Source organism: Monosiga brevicollis, genomic scaffold (genome assembly GCF_000002865.3).
Source record: "Monosiga brevicollis MX1 MONBRscaffold_2 genomic scaffold, whole genome shotgun sequence".
Classification (NCBI taxonomy): Eukaryota; class Choanoflagellata; order Craspedida; family Salpingoecidae; genus Monosiga; species Monosiga brevicollis.
In genome coordinates this window covers 3,237,531-3,251,871 of record NW_001865039.1, presented here as the reverse complement: position 1 = coordinate 3,251,871, position 14,341 = coordinate 3,237,531, and the positions used below count along the sequence as shown (strand labels likewise).

Here is a 14,341-nt window from a genome sequence, read left to right as displayed (position 1 = left end):
AACAAGTAGGGGCACCCGCAGTGGAGCTGGTCCTTTTGGAATCGCGCATGCACCAATGGATTTCCGGGACCATTGCCAAGGGCCTGCAGCGGGATGCACCGAAAGAACTTTGGGTTAGTCCTAACCCCCTTTGGTCGTCACCGCCTGAACCGCAAGGGTGCGATCCATGCTCGTTGTCTGACTCTCCCTCCGTGCATCCTGTGCTGGATGAGACACTCTTAGAATCAACTCGTTGTGGTCAAGGACCAGGTGCCCCTGTTGCGTCAAGAACTCGATGTAGGCTTCATCACTTTGAGACACACCCTCTTTTCCGTCTTGGATCTAAACTGTTGGCGCACACGCTCCCTTGCGCCCCGATTCATTGGTGAAATGCCCTTCCTCTTCCATAGCTTTTTAGCATTTACACAGGCTACGTCTTCTTGCTTGATCGGGAGGGTCGCGTACGATGGCATGTGCGTATGGTCTCTGCAGTCGTTTACTCCCCTCCCGTTTTTTCGCAATGTATTTCAATGTGGTGTTAAACGTTCGGCTTGACTCATGAGTCGGTGTTAACTTGCAGGCACACGGTGAGCTAACGAGCAGTGAAAGCGAGTCCTTGATCCTCAATGTGCGCACGCTTCAGGACCAGGCGTAATTTTGAAGTACTACTGTGCTCCCGGCGTCTGGTGTGTTCATGTGGGACCCCAGTTTGAAAATGGTTTGAAATGAAATGCAATTTTTTTTGAGTCAAGCTCAAGGCACTTGGCGTGATAACACAAATGACTTTACAACAAGAATGTTCGGACCTCGCCAGACGGGCAATGGACACGAACAAGTGGACAAAGAATATTGTAACATGATATTACTGTACGTGGTCGGCGTTTGGCTGTGATGCCTACAGCCGATTGTTCTAGGTGGCCAGCTGGCGCTTTAAGCCGTCTCGGCCGCAGGTGGGGCAGGCTCAGCCGAGGCCTCACCACCCGATCCCTTACGACTACATTAATGCAAAACAAGGCAAGGCAAATACCGGTTAGAACAAGCTGCACGTGGGGGTGGGGTTTGCAACTGCACAGCCAGCAGAACAGAGGTCAACGTACTCGGCGCGAATCTGGAGGGCACACAGAATGGCGTCGACCACGAGGGCAAAGAAGGTGAAGAATCCCATGGCCTAAAAAAGCAACAACAACAACAGCGCAATGATCAGCATTCAAGTGAGGGCACAGTCCATCATCAGAACCATGGAAGCGAGGCCTTGCATCTGATGCGGATGTGTGCGCGCCAAAAGCGAGTGGCCATACCGCAGCAAAGCGTAGGCCATCCATGTCACAGGGAGAATCCACGTTAATGTCGTCGGCGTAAACACAAGAGGCCACAAAGGTCAGGAGGGCCCAGCAAGCTGATACGCTGAGCTCGATCCACCAGAAGAAGGGAATCTTGAGGCACAGGTGCCACCAAAAGACAATGGCGAGAATGTAGAAGATGCTAATCAACCAGGCAATGACCAGCATGGCCATCATAAACTCGCCATTGTCAATGTTCTAGTTCCATGCAGACACAAGCAGGGTCAAAGGATGAGGCGGGGCGAGGCGAGGCGAGGCGAGGCGACAACCGTTGTCTCAAAGAGAGTCATTGTGGTGCATGTGGGCCAATCGCCGATGGCCGTGGCGCGTCGGAAAGCCAGCAGTGCATGTACCTCATAAGTGGCTTGACGTCCAAAGCCAAAGCCACACTCCCAGCCAGCGAGCACGGCAAAGCCCAACAGCGAGAAGAGCTACGGAGCCAGCAGCGCCAAGTCAGGGCAGGGTTGGATGCACGGGGTGAGATGGTGGACAAGCATGGCAAAGACCGCCAGCGCGGCGCGTTCTTCGGCACGTACAAAGAGGCAGTACTTGACAATGGCCAGTGGCGACTTGGCGTTGGCCACATCAAGCTTGGGACCCATTTCCGACATGGCAGCGGTGATGGAAGTAATAATTATCTCAACGCCAGTCGAGGTACCGGGGAACTCTTGCGTGTGTGCGTGTGTATGTGTGTGTGTGCGCGCGCGTGGAAAAATGCGCAGGCTTCCAAGACAAGATCCGCCTTTGCCTTTGGCCGTTATGGAAGGCAAGAAAAATAAATGCACCCCCTGACTTTTCGGATTTGATCAATTGTGGGCCAGTGGAGCTGCGGTGTGATGGTGATGATGGCCCGGCACAGCTCACACTTGTACCCAAGCACGTCTCCGGAGGAAGGCTGTCGCGTGCGAGCGAGCGTTTGGTCTGCTGCAGCCAGTGAACCAGTCATGCACACTCGTCACGCTTGCCGCTGCACCACCCCCTTACGTTTCTTTGTTTCGGCAGGACGCGCAACAAGATCCAGTGGATCTACTACATCTTCTTGACTTGATCTATAATGTTATTCCCTATGCTTTTGATTGGAAATCTACATGTTCTACACAATTCAAGCATTATAGTCGGTGTATCTTACACAAAGGCAAAACTTCCAGCAAACCGTCGCAGCAGCAAGAAGCACAACACGTGAGTGCGTGTGTGTGTGTGTGTGCAAAATCCATCGAGAGAGAGAGCGAGAGAGAGAGAGAGCGAGAGAGAGAGAGAGAGAGAGAGAGAGAGAGAGAGAGAGAGAGAGAGAGAGAGAGAGAGAGAGAGAGAGAGAGAGAGAGAGAGCACATGAAGCCACTCGCTCGTGACAGTCTGCATAAACTGGTTTAAGAATGGACTTGATTTCTGTGCGTCCTTGAGGTCACGAGAGCGGACGGCGATGACGCTGTGCTTCAAAAGCACATGGTACTGGGGGATATGACCTGGTCTGTAGCACGCACTCGTACCCGAAGGAATTAAAATCAGATCAGGACAGCGCATTCGCGCGCGCGCTCAAATTGCGAGTGTATGCACACTGAAACGTGATGGCCTCGACCTACTCATGTTTGCCAGGTCCTCAAAAGTTCGCTCGTGCAAGGGTGTTTATGCTTTATCATGCGCCAATCGAGGTGGGACTGGGCGGTAGAAGGATTGATCAAGTTATGGGGACGCGGGAATGCACTCATGTGAAACTCTGGCCATTATCAGGCATGCCCTGCACCTCACCATCTGCCCTTCCCCACCCCAGCTGCCATTTCACAGCTGACGCGCACATTGGCAAGACCGTACCACATCTTTTTGGGTTTGGAGCAGAAAACACATGAAACGAACTGGTGAAGGAAACTGATGACAATCTGACATGAAATCTGACATTCAATGGATCAGGGCACAGAGGGATGTTCACACGAGCGCATCGGCATATAGACACACGAATGATGCAAATGGTAGAAGAGGGCAGCGTCAAGTTGTCGCCTAATGGCACCCTCCGTTTGGCCTCGGGGCCCAACTGGAGAGGAGCACCGGCAGCAGCAATCATAATCAAAAACGAAATGCATTCCAAAGTCATTAATCTGTCTTGGGCTTATCCCCACTGGCCTCGTCCAATTCCATTGCCTCGGCAGCCGAGTCAGCTTGCACACCGTTGGCGCTGCCTACTCGGCGCCCAGAGCGTGTTGGACTCTCCATCAGGACTTTGAGCAGGACGTCCTGGGTGTCCATTTTGCGTCGCAGCAATTCGTTCTCGGCCTTGAGCTGCTGAATGCAAATGTTCTTCTGCCGGAGAACATCCGACATGGTCTTGCGCATTGTCTCACTTTCCCGAAGCAGCTTGACAGCGTGATCTCGTGTAGCACCAACGGAGCGGATCGTCTCTTGCTGTTGTCGTAACTGGGATGTTTGGTAGCCCAGGGCCCCGGTGGCATCGCGCAAGGCGTTGGATAAATCGCGCGAAGCTGTTGTGCTGCGTTTGATGAGCGCGGCCTGTTGCTCGCCCGCCGTCTGCAGTCGCCGCAGGTACAATTGCGCCAGGGCTAAGCGATGTTCCAAAAAGGGGCGACACCATGTATCCATGGCCGTGGCCAAACTACAATGCTCGTGGCAAAATTGACAGCAGTGTTGGGCCTCTGGCCGCGTGCCTTGGTCTCCAGCACTGGGTCGGGGGTGAATGCACCGCCCGCGATGCTCCGCCAACGCATGCATGGGTACTTGGATACCACAGCCCACGTGTGGGCACATCACAAGCCGAAGCGCGCACTCATCCTCATGCTGTTGGGCATCGCTGGCTCGCACGGGGACCTGACAATGCGGGCATGGTCGCTGCAGATGGCCGCACACGGCTTGATGCTTGAGCATCTCCTGCAGGGGTAGGACCTCGGTGCAGCCCTCACTTGCATGGCGGCAGCGGACGCGATAATCACCAATAAAGCTACGTGCGAGTCGAGAAGGGGACGCAAAGGGGTGCTCTTTCTGTCGACAGGTTGGACAGCACCCGTGGGCCGCAAGTGCTTGATACCAGCAATGTTCGCCAAATACTTGGTCACAGGTGCTGCAGGCGACCGGGTTCAAACACACATTGAGGCAGATGGGGCAGCGCAGGTGCGGAGAGACATCGTCTACAAAGCGCGTGCTCTCCCAGCAGGCAGTTTCTAGCGGGTCGTGCACTGCTGTTGGCAATTCGGCCGTCAACGCCGCCATGCCGACCCACAATGCTCGAACGCTTCGGCCGAAGCAAAGCGCGTCTTGCCAATCGTAGTCAGAGATACACCACCAGTCCCGGCTCAGTCAACCAGCCCTGACAAAACAAATCGGTGAGGCGCGAGCTCGGGAGACCTGTCGACGCGCTTCAAAAGGTGCTGATCAACTGTGCTGCTTGTCAACGCCAAGCAAGCTTAAAGTTACATGTAATTAATCCAAACAACAAAATGAAACACAAGCAACACAAGCAACACAAGCAACACAAGCAACACAAGCAAACATAACAGAACAACTTCTTGTTGATCAGAATTTTTGATCGAAACGAACGACGGCGAAGGGGGATGTATTTGAAATGGGATCTGGAAGCAATGCGGGTGAGCAGGTGGAGATCAATTAGGAGAAGGGGCAGGGGGACGCTTGCACGGCCCTTCCAATAAAACGCTTACTATTATTCTATCTAGACGCTGGGCGTTGAGCGAGTGGCACATAATTGCTTTCTGAAGGAGAAGGGCACAGTTCACCATAAAATCGAGGGTAGGGCATGTGCAGGTAGAGCCATGCTTTAGACTAACTTCAATCGTGATTGTGCACTTGTCACTCGAGCCTGTCTGCTTGGGCATGGATCGCTGCTGACTGCAACTGCACGTTCATCGTAGCGTCTGATTGCGCCGTCAAGTCAGGCTCCGTACGCGTTTCATCCAACCAGGCAAACATGCTGCTGGGGTCGTCGTGCTCTGGCCCGCTCATTTCAACAAGCACATCATACGTGCGTTCAGGGCTTTTGCAACAGCGTTGATAGGCACAGACCCCAACTATCACGAGCAACACCAACCCCAGCACCCCGCCAAAAGAAGCACCAAGCAAAATTGGCAGTGGGACATGTTTGTGCTTCGAGCTCTCGGTTGCCTCACTGGTGGGCCTCGTGCTGTGATTCGAAACCTCTGCTGGCGGCCTCGGCGTTGCTGTCGTGTCTGTCCCTGCTGATGGCTTTGCTGAGCTGGAGTCTCCAGTGCCACCACTGGGCGCGCGGCTCGAGGTGAAAGGCGTCGTTGTGAATGCCTGTTGGTCTGCAGCCGTGGAAGTTGTATAGGATGATGTCAAACCGGAGGATGCGGTAGACAAGGTGGGCGGGCTAGTGGCGGATGAGCTCGAGACAAAGAACTGTCCAGGCCACAACCAACATCAGAGCACCGTTGTGAGCTGGCTATGCATCAAACCCAAATGTCACTGTTTTCCAACGTTGCTCTTCTTGGTGCCTGAGCAGCAGCGAAAACATACCTCGAGGTGAGTAATGGTGACCCATGCAAGCGTGTTCATGTACCATTCATAACTGTAATTGGCAGGTCCATGGACGTAATCACCCAGAGCCAACGCGCGCACCCGCGCGCACCCATGGAAGAGTAAATCAGGGCCCTGGCCCAATCCTGGGCAATCCTCCAGACCAAGCACCACGCTTGTCCCTGGCCACGGTGGCGTCGTCTCCATTTCGAGCGTCTGTCAATGCAAGCAATCGTCAAGAGGCAACACGAGGACGAAAAGCGTGTGTGAGGTGAAGAGAGGGCGCACACAGTTGTGAGCCGCCAGCAACATCCTCAAAGGATACTACGACGCTGTTCATTCCGAAGAAGCACCGAACCTCCAGCGACTGATTTTGAAATCGAAACATGAAAGATCCAGGGTAATTCACCGACTCTTGCTCCTCTGCGCTATAGATGGGTCCATTGATAAATCTGGCAGCAAACAATCATTCGATGAGCGGAAAGAACAAACAAAAAAAAACGCACACTCTCTCAGTTGGGCTGAGGCAGGTCTCGGCAGGCTTGAACGCTAGAAGGCACGCGAAACGCACGTCCCAAAGATGAACGTCTGGTCCTCATTCGAAGCCTGTACCAGCACGAGCACAGGGCCGCGGTTGGCACATGGTAGCCAAGCCGAGCCATTGGTGCTGGGTGCGCGCAGGCATGTGGTCCATGAAGGTATACAGCGGCGGCGTAAGAGGGCTTCAGCCAGAACCACCTGTGCTGAGCTGTTCAAGATGGCCGAATCCGGCAAAACGTCCTGCAAAGGCCCCTTGAGCTGGCTCAGACAGGCTGTCGAGGTTGTGGGCCATGCCATGGGTGTGGTGTCCGGCATGGTCGTTCCCGTGACAGTTGTGACAGCGCCCACAGTGGTTGTGGACCAAAAGCCGTGTGTGACAGGATCAACAACGCTACCGTTGGCCATGAACTGGACGCAAAACCCATCCAGGCAGGCAGCAGCCTGCTCATCTCGGAAAGACTGAAAGGCATCCCAAGCGCGGGACTGTGCGAGCGCTCGTTGTGACGCTGACAGGCCAGTAAAGGCCGTGACCATGAGGTTGACTGGTGATGATCCTACCATGTGAGACCCAAGCGTGCAAACCATGAGAGGGTGGGCCATGCAGTTCCGCACGCATCGGCATCTGTGACCCCGCGCGCGGGGTCCAATCCTAATTTGGGATGCGCACTAAGCGGGCCCGGCTGATGGAGACCTGCGTACCGTATACGGCTGCATACATCGTGGCTGCGGACAGATACGTGCCCAACACGCTCGGGTGCGTATCGTCATTGGGATTGTACAACTGTGTGCGGCCTGTCATCTGCTCAAGAGGAGAGGAGGGGGGGAGACACAGGTGCCAAGGGCCAGATTTCTTCGTTAGTCGAGCGCGAGAGGACAGTCCATACGTGCAGGTTGAATCCAAGACGACGTGCAACGCGCTTCAAGCTCACGTAGGAACGAAATGCGCGCCCGGCTGGAAACATAAAAGACTCCGTGTAAGCAGCGGTCCATGTGTAGCAAGCCTCGGCTGCCTTGTTCCGGGACAGCCAGTAATCATCAGATTCATAGTTGTGCTCAAAGGCACTGAAAAACATCTGGGGCAAGTCGATGCGTGCCAGGTAGCCGGAAGTCAGCATGTATCTCAAAGATGATGTTGGTGGGGCAATGATGGTAAAGGCACGTACGACTTTGGCTCCGGCCTGATGTGCCTCGTCGACTAGAATGCTTGGATACAGGCGGTATGTCCCCGTAAAGTGTCCGGTGTTGTCGAAGATGGGCCTGCCATATCCATGTGCTTCGGGATCGCAAAGTACGTCCCACCCCGAGCTGTGGCAGTTTAGTTTTGGTCAGTATGCCGTCAAACCCGGCGCACGAATGGGTGCATCGCAAGCTTGACGCACCTTTGTTCTTGGAGGACAACCAGATCCCAATGTTGGGAGCGGATGGTCTCAATGGTGCGGATGGGCGTTTGGGCTGTGCAAGAGTTGCCGAATCAGCAGGCCCATGTCAGCAGCATTGCTCTTGTAAAGACAAACAACGCACGCTCTTCCGAGTGAAGCGCGCGTGCGGTGTAACTTGATGGGAAAGGGAGGGGCATACCGGTATAATTGCTGGGGTCGGTGGCATGGAGCTTGAGGGTGGCCCCACCATAAGTGCTGCTCGAAACCTGGGATCAGACAAAAACAACAGGTTGCTGAATCAAGCAGATGCCTTTGCTCCTGGTGGCGCAGCATGCGCTCAGGTGGAGCGGCCAACCTGAACGCTGTGTCCACCCGCAGCAGCAATGGTGCGAAAAGTCTGCAAATGGCTCGGACATGAGCATCAGCGCACTCATGGCCAAGGTGACAAGACCAAGCGCACGTGGACAAGCCGGGGAAACGAGTTGGGTTGAGGCGCATGCGCGGGGAGGGGAAGGGGGGCGGGGCGCATACATTGGGAAGGTCGTGCGTATAAGTGAGCGAATTTCCAACAAACAGGATCTGCAGCTGTCGCGAGAGCGTCAGGGTGAGGTGCGGAACAACAATACACCCATTGAACAAAGTGCTGTGGAAAAAGCGTACCGTATCATCTGCGTAGACATGGGAAGAGCAAAGGGCAAGCCCAAGCAACAGACACCCCCGGAGCGCCATGCCCAGCAGCGCCGCCGTTGGTCATGTACCCCTCCAGCGCCAAAAAAAGAAAAGAGATCAAGCAGAAATTGATGACATTCTGTCTCTACCTCTGTGCGTGTCAGTCTCTGCCTTTGTCCTGTCTCTGTGTCGGTCCCCATGTGGTACAGTTGTGCTTTCTTTTTCTCAAACCGACCAAACCAATTCGGTCTCCGTCTCTCTCTCTCTCTCTGTCTGACAAGAGTTTGGATGTTGTCGACATGATGTCGCAATCTGCTATTCATAGGGGGGAAGAGGCCAATTTGAGCTGGCAGCGGTGTTTCAGGTGTTGTTACACCCCCTGTTCTTGATGGCTGTGCGGAGTCAGTCGAAGAGCGCAGGGTCTGATGGGGAAGGTGCTTGAAGACGATCGTCTTGAGCTGGTTCATCGATCACGCTTTTGAGGGGTGTGGTCATCGCGGGGCAGCCTGGCAGCACCGAGTGCATTTTTCAACTTGCCCCTCCCCTTGCTCTTGAAGCTTGGGGCCGACCAACAACCGATTGAACCATTGCACCAACTGCCAAAGCCTGCGACCACAAGAAGCACCCATCTGCTCCCCCTCTCCCCCTCGCTGCTACCCATCGCCTACCCATCTCCATGTTTTCTCAGCATCATGACCGCAACCAATCCTGCTTCCGCCCTTACAACCCCCATACCGTCTCAAACCTCACCCCTCGATCAAAACGCTTCAATACCTTCCTCAAATTACACCAACACCTCACCGTCTCTTCCTTCATCACCTGAAGCGGCCGCCGTTGACACACGGACCGAACTCCTCCAGCTCTGCTTACGTTTTGAAGCTCTCAAGAAGCGCATCCTGGCCTCTGAAGATTATAGTTCCCCAACTGCCAGTCGTAAGTGGTTCATGCCTGGCTAGAGCAGCCACGACAAGACGCAAGCGCCCTTGACACCTACTCTGATGACCTTGAGTGTCCGAGACTGCTCACCCCCTCTGTCTGGACCTTGCGTTTAGAAACGGTTGGGTTGGTCCGTCGCCTGATCTTCCACGCCAGAGACACGAACGCTCGATTGACGCCCACAACGAAGAAGAAGAAGCAAAAAGGAGGCAAGAGGCGCATGGGAGGCGAGCTCACGAATAACCAACACCAGTCAACGCCTTTGCTTCATGACAATCTGATGACCGCCCAGACCGGTACTCGCATAACGTGCATTGTTCATTGCTGCCTGGCATGTGCATATGGCCAGCACTCATGTAGCGTCGCTGTCAGGGATTCGTGTGGCCCGCCGCGCTCGTGCCCGCGCTGCCCAAGGCCTTGCTCCGGATGAGCTGGCCGTGCTTGCAAGCCACGCACACACGGCCACTGCTATACCAGAACTACAACGCCTGCAGCAGGTCGCCACCTCGTTGCAGCTCACCGGCCCCGACGGCTCGATTGGTCCAGAGCCCAAGCGCGTCCGCCGTTTGCAAAAAGCACATCACTGCTACGTGTGCAAGCAGGCCTACCAAGTCTTGCATCACTTTTATGAGCACTTGTGTACCTCCTGCGGGGATCGCAACTATGCACACCGATCTACTACGCGCGATCTCACCGGACGCATTGCCGTGGTTACCGGAGGCCGGCTCAAGATTGGATTTGAAGTCGTTGTACTGCTTCTCCGCGCGGGCGCCGAGGTTTATGCCACCACTCGCTTTCCTCGCGATGCCCAGCGCCGTTTTGCTCGACTGCCCGATTACGATGAAATACAGTCGCGTTTGCACCTCATTGGGACTGCAGACTTTAGCAATCTCGGTGCCGTGCAAGCCTTGGCGCACCACCTAAGCACATCCTTACCGCGTCTCGACATTCTCATCAACAACGCTTGTCAGACCATCACGCACGACGCGCACTATATGCAACTGCTGCACCAGCGGGAGACCATGGGTGGAGGCTCTGAGCGCCCATCCTTGGCACTTGCTGACACGGTCATGAAAGCCCTCACTCTGCCAGCCGCCTCAGTTGCCTCTGAGGCACCGAGTCCCAGTACCAAGGTTGTTATGCTGTCCAACCGCCCTCATCAACAAGCGCTGCTGGAAGAGCAGGCGGCCGTCACAGAGCCTTCTTTGCTTCAGCAATTGGGCGCACAGGTAGAGGGAACAGCCACATCCGCACTCCTCAATGAGCACGGGGAGCCGTGTGATTTGCGAGCGTGCAATACCTGGACAATGCCCAACGAGGTCGTGCCAACCACAGAGGTTCTTTCCACGGTCACTGCCAACTATCTCGCCCCGCGAACACTGACTCTGGCGCTGCTGCCTCTGCTGCGTGCCAATCCACGACATGAAGCCCATATCATTCAAGTCTCGGCCATGGAAGGCAAGTATTCTGCTTTCAAGACCGGATTTCACTCGCACACCAACGAAGCCAAGGCAGCGCTCAACATGCTAGTACGAACCATGCATGCACACGAGGCTCGGCATGGCGTGTACATGAACAGGTATGACGCAACCGCATTGCCCTGCCAATTGAAAGCCGTGTCGCAGGCTCAGCCCACCCGCCGTGCTATCATCCGACCTTAGCGTGGACACCGGCTGGGTGACAAACGAGTATCCTTTGACTCAGTCGGCTACAGCCGTGCCAAATCCGCCTTTGGATGAAGTCGATGGGGCTGCACGGGTGTTGCACCCCATCATGGCTGATCTCCGAGGTGCCAATGGCCAGCCCGTACACGGTATGTTTTTCAAAGACTACAAGCCCACCGACTGGTGACCACCTGCGGTGTGTGTGTGTGTGTGTGTGTGTGTGTGTGTGTGTGTGTGTGTGTGTGTGTGTGTGTGTGTGTGCCAAATGAACTTTGCAAGTCATGCAATTCAAAACATCTGGCGTTGCGACATCAAGCCTCACGCGCAAACACAGCAGCACACAGAAGTCGCCTTGACTCGACCCGATACACATCCTGTGAGCCACCGAGGCAGCTGCTCTTTGTTGCTCTTTTTTCGCATATTTGCTAGCCCAAGACCATTTCAGAACCCCACTCGAAAAACAGTTGACGAGGGATGAGCTAGACCCATCCAGGGCGAGGCACCGCGGCCAAGGCGAAGCAATTCTCATGTTCTCTCTATATTTCTAGTCCACTAGTCATCAAAATATTGTCACAGTCACATTGTAACACATCGCACACACCAAACGCCAAGATGCTCGTTCACGCCATCACAGGCCACGGCGCATCGACCAGGGCTATGAGCGTACAGGCGAGGCAGGCGAAGACCCAATGCCTGTTCCTAACCGGTATGCACCCGATCCCACTGACTCAGCGACCGGTGTCGCACGTCTAAGCGCAATGCGGTATTGGTCATGTGAGAGGCACGTGTGTGGTAACGGCCAGACGAGAAAAATCAGGGTGCGGCGGCAACATCTTCAACTCACTGTTTGCGCCCAAAGAGTCGACGACCAGAGCGGGGCGACTTGCCCGCTGCGCTGGGGCTGCTACTGCTACTACCGCTGCTGCTGGCATGGCTGGCAGTTCGCTTGGACTTTTTGGAGCCCTTGAGGCGAATTTTCCTCAACATGTTTTGGCTTTTGGTGCCCATAAGCAGCAGTTGCTGGCGATACGCATCGTCGTCTTTGGCTCGAAGATCTTGAAACCCATTTTTGGTTTCTAATAAAATTTCATGTTTGACGTGAGGCAATTGATGTTTTCTCTGCCTCACTTCGCGTTCATTCTCCAAGATTTCGAGCACAGCGCGCACGTTCCATCCCCTGCTTGAGGTGCAGGTTTACGTACCCTCCGCGAGAATGCGGTTGAATTCGTCATTGATGCGAAGCTCACGCAAGAATGCATCACTGAGATCCATCACACCAGCCAGCTCTTCTTTTTGAAGAGCGCGTGCAATGTCCTCATCACGGTGGCGCTGCCAGAGCCCGGTGCAACGTGCAGTACACCACCATGTTAGATAAGAGGCCACGGCAAGTCATGTCACACCAACAGGCACCCAGTGCCCGGCCGCCCAAGCACCAACGTACCACAAACTCGTGCAGGCATTCACAAAGGCAAGGATATGCATCACCCGTCTGCGCAGCGTAGTTGTAACGTTGTGTGAGAGTATACCCTTACGGCCCAAAACAGAAACAGAAACAGCGGGGAAGGAAAGGGGCAGTACCCAGACGCCGCGTCTTCTCGTTGGTGACAAACCTGGTGAGAGTTGAGTACAAGCTTCACAGCCCGCTGTGCGGCATGAACCCAGCCTTCGATGAGCATGCGCCCAGTGTCGGCGCAGATGGACTTGACCAGGGCAAAGGGCCACTCAACAATGGGTCGATGGTTCACCTATTCATGCCCAAAAGTCACCGACGCCTCCACTCTGGTGAGGCATGCAAGAGAGGAGCACACGCCATTGTGCTGGAGCAGGGCGAGCTGAGATCACGTACATGAGACATCAGCCCGATGGAGTGAGGAGTGACGCGCAGCTCTGCTTGTGCAAAGAACCGCGTGCCCAAGCCCATGTCGCGAGCTTCTTGAGTGTCGAGCAGCTCCACCTGGTAAAGCCAAAGAAAGAGCGGAAAAGTCCACAGATGGCCATGAGGTGAAGGCGGCAGCTTGATCAGCTTTGGGTCGACAAGAAGCACATACGCGAAAGATGTGGGTTTGGGAGGGAAGCGTGATATTGAATTCGGGCGCGCGAGCAGCAAATGCTTCTGCCATTTTGCGGTCTTGGTCGCGCTGTTCGGCTTCAAGCGCAACGTCGTAGCTGCAAGCCCGAGACCAAAAGGGACGACAAAGCATCGAAAAGGTTAGAACTGGAGACGTAATGGAAAAGAACAAGGCCCAGCTTGTTTCCATGCCCATGCCGGACAGGCCACAAACGTACCCGCGAGCAGCCGGGCCTTCCTCTCGCAAAGCAAAGGCTGGGATGGCTTTGGGAGGATCGATGTGTACAGCCGGGGGTGCAGGTCGCACAGCCGGTGCGCGGGGACTGACAGTTGCACGAGCAGGACTGGGGCGGGGTTTTGAGGCTGTGGCCACGGCCTTCTTAGGCGTGGGGCTCGAGACAAAGTTGGCAAAGGGGTTATTGTGTGTGTCAGGCACTTTGGGCCCAGAGCGAGACACCACCACGCGACGTGGGGTGGCTGTGTGCGACACGCGGGGAGTCTGGGCAGCAGATGTCTCGGCCATGGCTTTGCTCAGCTCGAGAAGTTCGGGCATGATCTTATCCATGTCTCCCTTGTGCTTGTGGATGACCTCGCGGATGACCTCGCGAGCCAGTGTGGGGAAGATGGACGTGAGGTGTTCCAACAAGAGGACCAACGGGTCTGGCACGGAGGGCGGTGCTTCGGGGGCGGGCGCTGAAGCTGCGAGAGTTGGGGCGGTAGCCACGAGCTCGCGCTGCTTGAGCTCAATGTCTGCAATCCGCTGTTCCGAATCAGCCTTGAGCTGACGCTCACGTTCAAAAGCGGCCTCGGCCTCGGCCAGCCGGGATTGCAGCTCGAGATAAGCTTGGCGTTCGCGCTCTTGCTCGACTTGGAGTGATTTGAGTCGATTTTCAGCCTCGAGGCGCCGGCGCGCCTCGTCGTCGAGCTGGCGTTGACGTGCCTCCATCTCAAGCTGCTCTTGAAGAGAGACGGAGGCCAGTTCGTCGGCCAAACTAAAAGAGCCCTCGGTCGTGGCAAAGTCTCCCTGGTCGTGGTGCTCTTGGGGCGCGTTGCGTCGAAGCTGTTCATTCTCGGCGGCAATCTCGTCAAGGCGATCGCGCAGGGCCTGTAGTTCTGCGGCTTGGGCAGCAACGATGGCTGGGTCGATGCCCCCGATGGACTCAGAATCGAGGTGTTCATCGACCGGGGCAGGAGCTGGCAGGGGTTCCTCCTGCTCGTACTCGAGTTCGGCCATGCGGTTGGCAATGGCCAGCTTCTCTTGCTGCAGCTCGAGCA

General features: G+C 55.4%; 5 protein-coding genes across 5 annotated transcripts in view; 2 read left to right on the top strand and 3 right to left on the bottom strand.

The window, feature by feature from the left end:
* Positions 1 to 2,367, top strand: part of MONBRDRAFT_35719 (uncharacterized protein) — a gene marked incomplete at both ends in the record, with an annotated part of 3,349 nt that extends 982 nt beyond the window's left edge. Inside the window, 2 exons of the mRNA XM_001742838.1 lie at positions 1,532 to 1,995; positions 2,322 to 2,367. Coding sequence (XP_001742890.1) covers positions 1,532 to 1,995; positions 2,322 to 2,367 — 510 coding nt within the window. The remainder of the gene's footprint in view (positions 1 to 1,531; positions 1,996 to 2,321) is intronic.
* Positions 2,368 to 3,404: 1,037 nt separating this feature from the next.
* MONBRDRAFT_5431 (uncharacterized protein) lies at positions 3,405 to 4,532 on the bottom strand (the record flags this gene model as incomplete). Its single annotated transcript, XM_001742392.1, has 1 exon — positions 3,405 to 4,532. One exon carries the CDS (start codon positions 4,530 to 4,532, stop codon positions 3,405 to 3,407), a length of 1,128 nt encoding a protein of 375 aa, XP_001742444.1.
* A 2,792-nt stretch (positions 4,533 to 7,324) lies between these two features.
* On the bottom strand, positions 7,325 to 8,458 carry MONBRDRAFT_31047 (uncharacterized protein; the record flags this gene model as incomplete). Its single annotated transcript, XM_001742391.1, has 7 exons — positions 7,325 to 7,423; positions 7,514 to 7,655; positions 7,730 to 7,802; positions 7,929 to 7,995; positions 8,085 to 8,091; positions 8,190 to 8,308; positions 8,390 to 8,458. Coding segments are annotated over 7 exons (576 nt in total), but the record flags the coding sequence as incomplete, so codon positions are not given.
* Positions 8,459 to 9,675: 1,217 nt separating this feature from the next.
* On the top strand, positions 9,676 to 11,185 carry MONBRDRAFT_5429 (uncharacterized protein; the record flags this gene model as incomplete). Its single annotated transcript, XM_001742837.1, has 2 exons — positions 9,676 to 10,913; positions 10,996 to 11,185. 2 exons carry the CDS (start codon positions 9,676 to 9,678, stop codon positions 11,183 to 11,185), a joined length of 1,428 nt encoding a protein of 475 aa, XP_001742889.1.
* Positions 11,186 to 11,838: 653 nt separating this feature from the next.
* Positions 11,839 to 14,341, bottom strand: part of MONBRDRAFT_22566 (uncharacterized protein) — a gene marked incomplete at both ends in the record, with an annotated part of 3,529 nt that continues 1,026 nt past the window's right edge. The window contains 7 exons of the mRNA XM_001742390.1: positions 11,839 to 12,074; positions 12,201 to 12,327; positions 12,440 to 12,487; positions 12,609 to 12,743; positions 12,845 to 12,952; positions 13,047 to 13,164; positions 13,285 to 14,327. Of these exons, the coding sequence (XP_001742442.1) occupies positions 11,839 to 12,074; positions 12,201 to 12,327; positions 12,440 to 12,487; positions 12,609 to 12,743; positions 12,845 to 12,952; positions 13,047 to 13,164; positions 13,285 to 14,327 (1,815 nt within the window). The remainder of the gene's footprint in view (positions 12,075 to 12,200; positions 12,328 to 12,439; positions 12,488 to 12,608; positions 12,744 to 12,844; positions 12,953 to 13,046; positions 13,165 to 13,284; positions 14,328 to 14,341) is intronic.